Genomic DNA, 12,830 nt, shown 5'->3' on the forward strand with positions numbered 1-12,830 from the left:
CGATGCAAGAGGGCACACCCCTCTTGCATCACGCAAGCATGACTTTCCAGGTTTGGTGTTTATCTCTGAAATGAAGGGTGGCAACTATGCCCTCTTTCCGCAGGGGGACTCTGTCCTGGCCAGTGGTTCTGGAGCTGGAGAGACAATTACTGCTACTCCCTCTTCAGCTGTCTAAATGGCCTGGTGCTGCCTCAGGGTTACCAGTGGCAGCCATGCTGTTCTCCCTGGACAAGGGGCTTCAGAGTCATCCCTCCTGTTGATTGATGGGAATAGAGACAGTGGTCCTTCTTTTCTCCCTGTTTCAGAGGTGGCTTCTCTTTTCCCTTCCTCTTATTCTGTGCTGGGGACCTCTGGCAACTCTGCATTTTTATGCTCTTCTGATAACCAGACTTCCAAAGCAATGATGGGTGGTCTACCCCATGACTTTACCTTCAGCCTCACACCATGGTATCGCCAGTCTACCCACTCCTTCTCGCGATCTTGGGGCCTGGGTGACAGGCACTTGTCATCAAGCCTCTTCACAGGGGACTCTTGGGATACAGATAGGTCCTTCTACATCTCTGGGAAATCAGGCAGCCCCTCCCTTACCTCTGGCAATGTTATGTATGCCAACCCCTCCTTCTCTGAGGAGGTCACCGGGGATGTTAGATACTCCCTCTCTGACATCACCAGTCATGTGATGGGAATGGCTGCTCATTCCAGTCTGTTAGTCTATTGGAATGTTAGCTCTTGTCCACACTTGTGGCAGAAAGGCCTATCTTCTTCTGCTTTTCATGCTGTAGACTGGAGAGGCGATTTGTTCTTTCAGTAAATCTGTGGACGGTCTGCCTCAGTGACACAGTGACTCCTGCGGTGCTTCCAGGATTGCTGTTAGTGAGGGATGCGCCTCTCCTCCAGTTGGTGTTGTACCTCTGGTATGGGGTTGTTGTCTGTGACATGTTAACATATTTGTGGCTTGAGAGTACAGTAGGAGGGTAAGAGGAGTCTACCTACACTTCTTCATTCTCCTTTCTGTGCAGTCGCTGCAATTAGAGCTGAGAGCTGACATGTGAAGAACACACAATTGGCAGTAGCAAATTGGCAGGGTATCAGAAATAGTTTCCATTCCACCTAACAAAAATACACTTAGAGAGATTTAGAATAAAATGAAAACAATGTGGTAAGGACTTAGGCATTGTCAGGCACGTCTATGTTGTGGAAAAGAAAAGAGCACACCCATCTTCAGCAAAGTATACATCTGACCACAAGGATCATGTAAGGTCAATTTTTCAGTTTTAGTTGCAGTTTTTTCACCATTATTGTTATTGTTTTTGTCCATTCCATTAGAAACCGAGATGGATGGAATGCACTGGTTCAAAAATTTGGGGTGCATATGCTTTTGAAGTGTCAGGATTTATACAGTGTGAGTGCACATTAAAATAATTTTGAGCAAAATAAAAAAGTATTTTCTTATGCTTTTTTTAAGTGAACTGATATTCTCTTTTAGGTTGAAGTGGCTTATTACCCTAACTTAACCTCTGTCATTTTCAGAGAGTAGCCAAATCCAGAAATTGACTGGAACCATAAAGGCTGTTCCAGAACAGTCCAGAACAAAGGAATGTGATTGATTCTCAGTACCAACCATGAAACGCAAGCCTGGGAATATTTCCAATTTAATTGTTGTTTTGACATCAGAGATGCAGAGTTGCAGATGCTGTGCTTGTGGAGCAATAGACAGCTACAGATTTTCAGATGGTGTCACTGCTGAGAAGGTCTTTAATGAGGTTACTGCAGCAAAGCAATACAGTGCCTACTTTTCTTAATGACTGCCATAATGTTTGCTGTCTTAAGACTGGCAACAGTGACTGAAAACCAAATAACCTCGACACTGGTTATTGTGCAACACTGTGCTTCAGGATTTTCATACGATTTTTTCAGCTTTCTAAGATAGTAGGGTATTTGTATCATTATTGTACCATGATTGCATATTTTACATTGGAATTAATACATAAAAGTAAGGTAAAGTCTATACCTGATCCACAGAGCTCATTCTCAAGCCAAAGCTTACTATGACTAAGCTCTCAATAAACATTTTCACTACCTTTAATTCTTATGTCTGCATGCATGTGAGTGTGCAAGACCCCTGCTGTGACATTAATGTGTTTATTAATGTCCTCTATCCATTTTTTTCCAAATACATTCACTGTTTAAAATTTTAATGTGGATAAATGTACAGACATCATCCCCGATATTGCTATGGACTAATTCTTCCTGACAAGTTAAAAAGATGGTGGGCAGGCAGGGGGGGGGGGGGGGGGGGTTGTGGGGGTGCACTGTCATTTCAACAACTTGAAATTATTTTATTTCATGATGCTATAGATTATTTGACACACTCATGTTAGGTAATGTTTCGGGATGGATTTGGCCATCCATTCATTTGCTTTTCTAACTGCTTTTTCCAATACATGGGCACAAACACAGACACACACAAACCAATTTGCCTAAAGGCAATTAACCCACCAGTATATCTTTTTTACTGTGACAGGACACTGGAGCCCCTGGTGGAAACCCTTGCGAACTCAGGGAGAACATACAAACTCCATACCACCACCACTTCAGAAGTTTAAACAGAGCCTCAAGTGATGCAAGGCAGCAATGTTAACCTCTGCTCCATCATTCTGCCCAGCATGCATATATCATAGATATGTTATATATACAGATTTTTGCATCCCAGTAGTCTGAATAATATGTTTAAGAATCAGAGCAACATTTCAGAGATGTTGCCCTTTTATTTTGGTGGCTGACATTTGAGTGTCAAGGACTCTGTAGGTCAGTGACGCAATAGATGTGAAATACTCTTTAGAAAAGAAGACTAACTGCTGCACTTGAGTTTTGGAGTGACTGTGTATTTCTGAAAGGACAGAAATGTGACTCATGTGCATTTTTAAAACCATGATAAAAATGGATAAATAAATGAGTTGCTCCAAGAATTTCTTTTGACTGAACAATAGTAAGGGCTCGCTGACTGTTATCTGATACTGTTTGTTTTAGTACCATTACTGCCTGCATGGACTTTGCTGAATTAAGCTAGCACAGAATGATACATTGGAAACAAAATTGCCACACTGGGATAGAAACAAGAATATAAATTATGATTGCATGTGGGGATGATTCAGAAAAATGTATTTTATTAGAGGGAGTTCTATTTTTACTGCCATCATCTCCCATCAAACACAGACAGCATTAAGGACAAACAAACAATGCGGCCCACTTAATTAAGGTTTCCAATTATGGTGAACAGTTCGGAGCAGAAAAGAGCTTTTCTTTCGATTTTCAATTCAGGCCATTATTATTTCAATGCTATGTCTTAAGCTATCGCTTACAAAATCTTTATTTATGGCCACATCTTGGTACTGAAATGATGACAAATTATGCTTGGGCAGCTGCTCTCAGAAGCACTTGCATGAGTTGTTCCTCAGTCTTTTCTTTCTTCAGTACATGTCATCATAGAGGCAACCCTGCTCTGTTTATAGTAAGATATCTTTTTGTCTTTCCTTTTCCATGATGAACAGTGAAGAAAAAATACATAATATGGTATATTTGTATCTGCAAAAATAGCAAAACAAACTGGCATTTAAAATTTTGAGAAAATATCCATTGGGAAAATACTATTTTTTCTTTTTCTTTTTTTTTAATTTAAACCAAATTTTTGACTCAGCAGCCATAAATAAGTTTGCTTTCACAGCGTAGAGCATTTTGTGAAATCAATATCTTTTTAATTTCTAGACCTTTGTAAATATTTTTTATCATATAAGAAATATTCTATAGGCCATAAAAAGTAAACAATGAAACACAATTAAATTACATCCTTCAGTGTGTAGATTTCAACTGAACTATTTAGCCTTTTTTTTTTTAATTGTACTTAGTACTGTATATGACCTGTAATTTTCTCCTGCTTTATATTCCTTCATCTATTTAATTATTTTAAGATCAAATATACTATTGTTGATGTTGAATAATTAAATTGGAGAAAAAAACAGCTACACCTCAGTAAACACCACATATCGTAGAATAATTCAAAATGGCAAGAAAGAGCATCCCTTACAGATGTTCTGCTTTTTTGAAATCCTTAAGGCATTTCTGAAGCACACCTTCAAAATATTGTGAAAATGAGCTGTGACATTTTGTGCTCTACCTTGGTGTTGCTGGAAGGGCAACAGTAACACCCCAATGTCCCTGTTGAAAACAAGGAACAGTCTAACATGATGATGTTCCTCTGTGCTGGTCCAGTCTTTTGTGTATAGGAAAACAAGGTGTAAAGTGTTATCCTCAGTAGCATACTCACTGGAGAAAGTATTTAGTCAAATGAAAAGACTTTCTCAGTGGCAAACAGTGCATGAGACAAACGTCATATTCCTTGTCCAGAACAATGCACGGAGGTTATTCCTTTTGAAAATCAGAGAGAATGATGGACACAAAGATCAGTTCTGAACATCATTACCCTTCATCACAACTTCGAGTGCAGGTGATAGAGGTATAAGAATGGGATGGGTCTGATATGGACTACAGATATTGGCAAACCTTGTGAAACATGTCTCATCATGGTCAATATGCTCTAGCTACTTGTTTCCTATAATGCACTCGCTGTAGATTATGAGGCTATGTTCTTCACATTGCTTCTAAAATCTCAAGAGCCAAAAATAGCTCAACCTTAGGGGTCATGTCTTCAGTAAATACAGTGTGATCAGTTCTCCAGGGAGATATGTTCAATATCCGGGACTGCGTGTTTCTGGGTCTGGAACATTTGATTGCAGTCTACTGATATGCTTAAAATCAGTAAAAAATCTTACAATGATAGAACAGGCACCGCATCTGAATCTCTGAAAGTAACATTTAATTATTTTTGGGAAAATTGTTGAGTGTGAACACGTTTGTCTTTTAAAAAAAACATTAAAACACCAAAATAATTAAAAATGTTGCATCATGAGATAGGACAGGAGAGAATTCAAACAAAAATTCATTTTCACTTTATTGAAAATGAATTGTGTCTGAATTGGCTATATTAAGGGGACTGTAATTTTCCTGGATTAGTCCCCACACTGTTGTAAAAATGTCTTAAATAGTGGACCCCTGGGTCATTACAGCTGTCTGCTGGATGCTTAAGAAGTATCTAAACATTCGCCTTTGCTCCATTTACAGGATCGGTGAGGATGTCGCAAGAGCAACGGACAGTGGCTACGTGGGAAAGCATTTCCGTATGGGATTCATGACCATGCCAGTCCCTCAGGATCGCCTGCCCCATCCCTGCGGGGCTGGGTTTTCTGTGAGGTCGCAATCATTGCACTCGGTCGGGGGTGGGGATGAAGACAGCAATGTCAACTCACGCAAGCAGCCCCCTCCCAAACCGAAACGGGACCCCAGCACAAAGCTGAGCACCTCCTCCGAAACTGTTAATACAGGGACAACATGCAAAGCAGGGAAAGACCTGGACAGAAGTGATGGTAAGCAAGTGACCCATTTTTCAGGTGGAAGGTGCTTCTGGACTCCATGTTTGCATTGCTTTAAGTCTGTTCCTGAGCTGAATACTTTTATACACTTGTCTACATGTCTTAGACTGTGTGCACAAGTGGCACGCACTCATCTGTTGGTGACCCGGTTATTGACAGAATACCTCTGGGAAAGGAATGAAAGGCTGATTAGGAACATATGGGTTCCACAAACCGAGTGTTTTGAGGCTATCAGCTTCATTATACTGCAGGAACACAGTTATCTCGTGAGCAACAAAAGAAGGCTTTAATTAGCATAACATCTTGAATGCTGTTCAACTTCCACAGGTTTTGTTTTCAGAAAGGATCATACAACAGTCTAAATTAAAATGACAATGTGAAGTTTTTTGTGTAATACTGAAGTATGAAGACATTGGCAGAGGCAGGAGTTAAAACATGGTACTGTATATGATGATTTTGATTGAAGGATTTTAATGCCTGCACTGATCTTCCCTTTACCTCCCTCAATTTAACACTAATAATGATTATAATAGTTCCTTTCAGCCTTCACCCGAAGGATTCCAAGGTGCTTTACTATTCACAGCAGGGAACCCATTTCATCCACCACTGAAGTGTAGCCCCCACGTGGGAGACACGCAGGAGCCATTATATATCAGCTGCTCCATTGTCCAAGATCAGGTGAACAAGTGAGAAATGACTTTACTAATTGAATGAAAGGGGAAATTTAGGAAGGCCAGATTGTGGAAGCCCAAAGTGGAATTTAATATGGATGCTGAGATTTACTGAGGGACATGTCATGGGATCATCAATGCTTAAATAGTCAGGAACATGATTTATCCTCATCTGAATGACAACACCTCCTACAGCACCGTCTTCCCTGTTAGTAAACTGAGGCTTTGGCTATGCATTCTTGTACAGCCAAAGCAGAGTATCACCTACTTATAGCAGACAAGGTTTCACCTGGAGGTCTTCCATCCCAGTAACTACAAGGTTCTGCTTTGCGTAGCTTCCGTGATCTGTGATCTGTTGCGATTGGGCTACAAGATGGTAAAGGTCCCATCAGGTGATTATAGGGCTATAAAGTGGTAATCCTGACTCATTATAAATATCCCAACTTAATGAGACAGCATACTTATAATATACTGTGCATGCATCTCCCATTTTGCAGAAAAAAACATCTAGCAACAGTGTCTTCTGTTATTTTAAATGATAAAATTCAATATGCACATAGTGTTAATGCAGATTAAGTGCATGTGGTTAAACCCCAGGTTCAGACTGTCACTACTGATGTACCTCCAGGTGTCCAAGCAGCAGAACACAAACATGTGCTATACCTGCTGTGTTGAAAGAGCAGTGCCCTGGTATGATGGATTGAAATACTCTTAACAAAGAAGGGGAATGATGCCAAAAGCCTTGCTTTGCTCTATGAGCCCTGTTGCACTGATCCCCTCTTAATTCCACAGGGACCATTGTGTTCTGCAGGCTGTTAAGCACTTATGTAGATCATGCCGTCAAACACTGGATATGAACTAACATGACAGGCATACTTCTGAGCACTAAATAACAATCCAGCAATCAGTCTCCTGGAAAGGGAAATCTGAACACTCTCTACAACAAAGGGGAGTGGTGTCGCCCACCAGGCTCATTGGACACCATGATGTTTCGAACTAGTGCTAGCTTTAATTGCTGGGTCGTGTCAGTATGGCGTGTTGGGAGAAACAAGTAGTCCCAGATCTCTCTAGTGGCCTCTCTTGTTGATTGAAGGTTTGGAGATCACCCTGAAGCTTTCCCATTGATTGTCTGGTCTCTGGCAGGGTGGTGGGCTGTGGGGTCCTGATTTCAAAAGGAGAGGCTATGTATGGAGAGCATGACCTCTATCATATTATACAAAAATATGATTGGTTTCCCTTTTGTTTTTGTTGTGGGTAGGGACACCAATATATCCTTGGAGGACCAATGTCACCTCAGAGGAATCCTGGTTCCCCCAGTCCTACTACAAGCACCAGGCATGATGAGGCCTGTTGCCGGGGTTAGAATTATAAAGTAACGCTGAACATCTTTTCCTATAAGAATGACATCAAGGTTAATGAGACACACTAGCATCATCGTCTGTCTTGACACCTTAGTCAAAGTTTTAAAGATTCTTTTGGCTTGAATGTCCTTTGGTGCTTTTGTTCTGGTGCTTATTTGAATTTCAAGTTAGTTCATTATCATGTTAACTGATTCAGTTTCACCCTTGTAGCATCAAGGTGAATTTTATGGAAACTAATATTAATAAGCATTTAATTTTACATGAACATACTTTACTGCACTAATGTACTGTATTGTTTTGGAAAAACATATCAACTTGTCAATTCTTAAAGTATAGAATTCTGTGCATCCCTTTTTAGAATTTGAAGTACAGGCTTTGGTAGAAAATGGGAATGAAAATCCATCTTAAATATTCAGCCAGTATTTGCTCATATCTGTTCACAGATCCACTTTTGTGATGCTGGGAAAACTATATCATTTTAGAGGCACAGATGACATTTGAGTAAAGCACTGAGACTGAAAAAAACACATACTGGTAATGTCTCCCATTCCCAGCTTCAAGAGATTCAACCATTTAAATTATTTTGAGTTAATAGAACAATAGTGCCAATATGTGCTATTGTATGTCCATTTCTGTTTAAAACACAGATATCTATATTAATAAGATATATAGTACTCATATAGTCTAAACTGCATTACAGATAGAAGTCAATGATACTTGGGTTGAACCTTATCATCCACCATTTTAGTAGCTTAACAGTGTTTTTCTGCTTCAGGCTCCTGCTGATTTAAAATATACATATATAATATACATCAATACTGCACATATACATATAAAGTAATCTCATTATTGCTGTAATTGTGTTTTTAGCAATAAAGAATGATTCTACAAACTTACATTTATCATCATGGTTTTGGCAAGCTCGTGGCTAAGCGCTGATATGTAAGAAGTACAAATCATATCTTTTATAGACAAGTGGCTCTTAATGTGCAGATTTCAAATGGCAGACTTTTGAGCATACCAATGTTTTGTGTTATCAAAAATAAGAAATATGTCTTATTTATAAGTAAAACCTGTAACATTTCATGGTATATGAAGCCATGAAGCCATAATTGGTAACGTAGAGTATGGATTTGGACCAGAAAGCTCACCTGACACTTAGTCACAGCAGCTTAAAAGAAGCTGCCTTCCCATATTTTCTTTGATTTATTGGATGGCTGCTGCTTTTAATTTATGTCACAGTTATCACCAAGGGTCAGTGCACATTGCCTTTAAGTGAAACTGACATATATTATTTTGTTCTAAATCCTTCAAGTGAAGGGTAATGCAGGACTGTATGGCTTCCATGGCTGGATGAAGACCTCATGCATCCTTCTCACTCTTGTTTATTTTTGCTGTTGCCTCGTCATTATTAACCTTGTAATGGAAATTTCAAACAGACGTAAATTAAGGTTTTGTATTGTATGTTTTCATCATGACAATAACATCACAAAGACAGTTAACAATTTAACTTGGAAAATATTTTTTATATTTTATGAAATATGGATCTTTGTAGTTACCAAGTTAAAGATTTTAGATACTGTGAAAACATTTCAAAATTACCAACTGACTCGTAAGCAAAGAGACAGGATTACCCCCACATGCTTGCTGACTCGTCTTCCCCAGTCTTGTTAAAGTACAGCATCAGAATAGAACATTAAGTGACACATTTTAAAGAGAAGGACTTAGAATGTAACTTGAAGAGGATAATCACATGAGGTTCAATGTTGAACATTCCACTTAACCCTAACATTAATCCCAACCCACCTAATTGAGCAGATGTTTGTAAGGGTAAAATTCATTTGTCCTAAAACCTTCAGAGTCTGGACCAACACATACTGTAGAATTGCCTGGGTTTGACATAAAATGCATTGTTTTATGACATGTTTTCAAATGTTGAAAAAGAGTTTGACCGCAGTATTGTTATATACAGTAGTTTCTTTCCCATCTTTTATCATGAAGGGACAAAGTCATGTTCTGTGTGCAAAGATTATGCTTTGCTTTTACACATTTTGTTGTTCTGTAAGTATTACGTCTGATCTTTGGTACTATATATATTTGAATGTTTTGGAGAGGTGAAGCATTTGGCTTTGATATAAAAAAGTTCCAAGCCATTTTTCTTTTACTATGATGACTTAAAATAGTGTGCACTAAAGACACTAAAGCTGTGATGGGAATTAGTTCATTTTGCTAGAAGTCAGATCGTATGACACTTTCTCTGTCAGATACATATATTAATCCTATGACATTTTAATTATTATGTTCATTTTAATGCAATGCTTGGAGGCAGTCTTAGCTCTCATCTATTCATCTCTCAGAGTAATGGTGCTTAACTTCAGGAACAAAATTACTGAGACAGTGGTCAACAATGCTTTTATAACAAGTGTGCTGAGGAGTATTGTTCCAGCTTTCCAAATTCTACTGAAGATTCAGTCTTCTTTATATGAACCTTGAGTGCATTCTATAGGACTTGGTGTTGCTTGAAAGGGTTTATTGTTTGTATCTGCTTATTAAACATGGAAAAACATTGAATCTAAACATGTGAATACTTTTGTGTATCTGTTTTTGAATTTACTAAATGATGCATTTTACTTGATAATGATTTTACTCCATAATCTTTACTTTAAATTGTTTATGTGGGAGGGTGAGTACTTCTATCCTTGCATGCAAACTCCAGCATTTCAGATTTTATGTTTCAATCCTCAGATTAAACCACACCGTACAATTTTCTTACAGCTATGTATAGTAGTTTGTACATTGTGAACACTGACTCTTATTTATCTACCCCACAAAAAAATCAGTCTTTTTCACTTGAGCTCAGTGACAAAAGATGTCAGTTTGACACACACACTATGAAATGAGACTAAAAACTGCAAAGAATTTCACCTGCAGTGGAAGTGTCCTCAAATAGTCCAGTTTCTGCATTTGCACAGTCTGATTATCTCAAACTTAACTGCCTAACTGTCTATTTCTGAGGTGTACGCCAAGTATGAGGCAGAACTATGCCTTTTGCTCGAAAAATGAGTTCAAATTCTTTACAATTCACTTCATGGAAATCCAGAACTTACGTATTGTCAATTTCTGAAGTGCCACCATGTGAATGGGGAGCTAAAACATTTCTCCAGTAGCAAGGGGGACTTAGCCTTTTGGCAAGAAATTTCAAGAACAGGAGAGGTGACTTCACCCATTCAAGGTTTCCAGATGTCTCAATGCTTTTATTTAATGAGCTATTTGCATCTGTTGAATAATTCAAATTAGGCTACAGCCACTTTAATGCCACCATAGTTTAAGGCTAATAGATATGGGAGAAAGTGAGCCATCTGAATTTGGAAAAGGTCATGAAAAGTGCTTAGTTTTTAAAACAACAATAAGGCATATGACATTTTTGCTACAGAAATCATAATAGAATATGTCTTGCATGTTGATAGATATATTCGTATATTTTATAAATTACTTATACAATTTTACTTATCATATGTAATAGTTAAGTAGTGCAAGCATTTATCAGGGATTAAATACAATTGAACAGACACATTTCTTATTCAAAAAAAACATCTACTGTATATTCAATACTTAATTAGAAAACAGTATCTGATAGTTCCCAAAGCTGTGCTATCATTAACTCTAGTCACTATCATAGACAGCAAAAGTTTACAGTCTATGTAAAGTTATCAGATGTGGTAAAAGTAACATATTTGAAACAGTGTAAAACAAGAAAAATCACAGTGGAAAATTTCATCAAAGTAGTAAAAATACATCTGAGAGAAGCATAAAAAAATCTGCATTGATGAGCACATTTCAAACCACAATAAGTGTAAAATATACACAGTAACTTGTAAAACCACCAATTTACCTGACAAAACAGACTAAATTTCCAGATATGTGTGGTGCCATGTTCTATGATTCAGAACAAGGCAACAAAACTTCTGGTGATGTGAAGCAACCCTATTACATTGTAAAAAAAGCAGGCTTGTGAATACTGTACATCTCTTTTAATTCAATAAAATATATTGCTCTTGAGTTCAAGACAGTTTTGCCGATTAAAGAACTTAAAGATCACATTGGAAACTTTCTGCTGTAAAATATCTTGCAAAACCTGTGCTCAATTCACGTCGCATTAAATTAGTCATTACAGTGACTAATGAGCGGGAAGGGCAGCATCACATCACAATTCGTGGGAACTCTTGCTCTCGCCCTTGGTGAGACCAGGGGTTTGAGATGAAAGGAAACTTCCAGTACTTTCACAAACATTCGCGATATTGTGCTTAATTCGTAATTTGTCATTTTTTTCTATTCCGTCAATGAATTTAGTTTGTTTCCGAAATTTAATAACTGCCCTGTAAAATTGGGACTGCAGTTTCCCTTTAATGCTCCAACCATTCTAAACAAACTTAAGCAGCTAAAATAGCAATACAGTGGGTACCGTTAGTGTTTACTCTAGGGCACAGTTCTTGGTTCTCTTTTCTAATAATTTTGTGTTTTCGTCTCTATCACTGTCTGTCCTCTGTCCTCACCTTGACTGCTTCTGACGTAATTTGATTGCCAGCAGGACCAAACCCTGCTAAAACACAGTCAAACTGGCTGTTTTCCTGCAGTTGGGATATGTGGTGTGTAATTAGCTTTAAATCTGCTTTTAAAAAAGATTCATAAAGAGGGTTGATGTGAATTGTATAGATTGTATAGGAGAATACTTTGGGGTTTTAGCATCAGATGAGTCATTTTGGTTTTCTGTGTGCAAAAGCTACCAAATTTCACCCACTATAGCCTGACTGTCACAAATGAAAAACACTCTTGCACAATAAATTAACCAGCCACATACAGAATCATTGCTTTGAAATTTGAGATATAAATGTGTCATCCCGCATTAGAACTGACACCTCTGTACAGGAGGGTTAGAAAACATGTCCAGAAAGGAAAACAGCATAAATATGGAGTACAAGGTTCATTTTAAATGCAAAATTGATGTTCTGTTTGTAGTAAATCCGGTGTGGGAGTTGAAACCAATCACTGCAAGAACAACATTTTTTTGTGTTATGTACAGTATGTCTGTGCATAATGTTTTTTAAGGTTTATTAATGAATTGTTCCCCGGACATTTCCTTGCAGTGTCAGTATTTTCTGCGAGAACGAGAAGCTAAAGCAGGCTGTTGCACCAGATATTTTCACCCCTGACTGAGCAGCAACTCCCATCTGGACAGACGGGATGACAGAAAACTAAAGCTTAATGAAAACATTTGCCTTTCGTGCTCTTGCAGTGGAAAAATGAAGAAGTAA

General features: G+C 38.2%; 1 protein-coding gene across 2 annotated transcripts in view; it reads left to right on the forward strand.

The window, feature by feature from the left end:
- Positions 1-12,830, forward strand: part of nyap2a (neuronal tyrosine-phosphorylated phosphoinositide-3-kinase adaptor 2a) — a 53,578-nt gene that overhangs the window by 16,350 nt on the left and 24,398 nt on the right. For both annotated transcript variants that reach the window (XM_088610851.1, XM_088610858.1), the window contains exon 3: positions 5,179-5,480. In XM_088610851.1, coding sequence (XP_088466977.1) covers positions 5,179-5,480 — 302 coding nt within the window. The remainder of the gene's footprint in view (positions 1-5,178; positions 5,481-12,830) is intronic.

Source organism: Lepisosteus platostomus, chromosome 2 (genome assembly GCF_059453375.1).
Source record: "Lepisosteus platostomus isolate fLepPlt1 chromosome 2, fLepPlt1.hap1, whole genome shotgun sequence".
Lineage (NCBI taxonomy): Eukaryota > Metazoa > Chordata > Actinopteri > Semionotiformes > Lepisosteidae > Lepisosteus > Lepisosteus platostomus.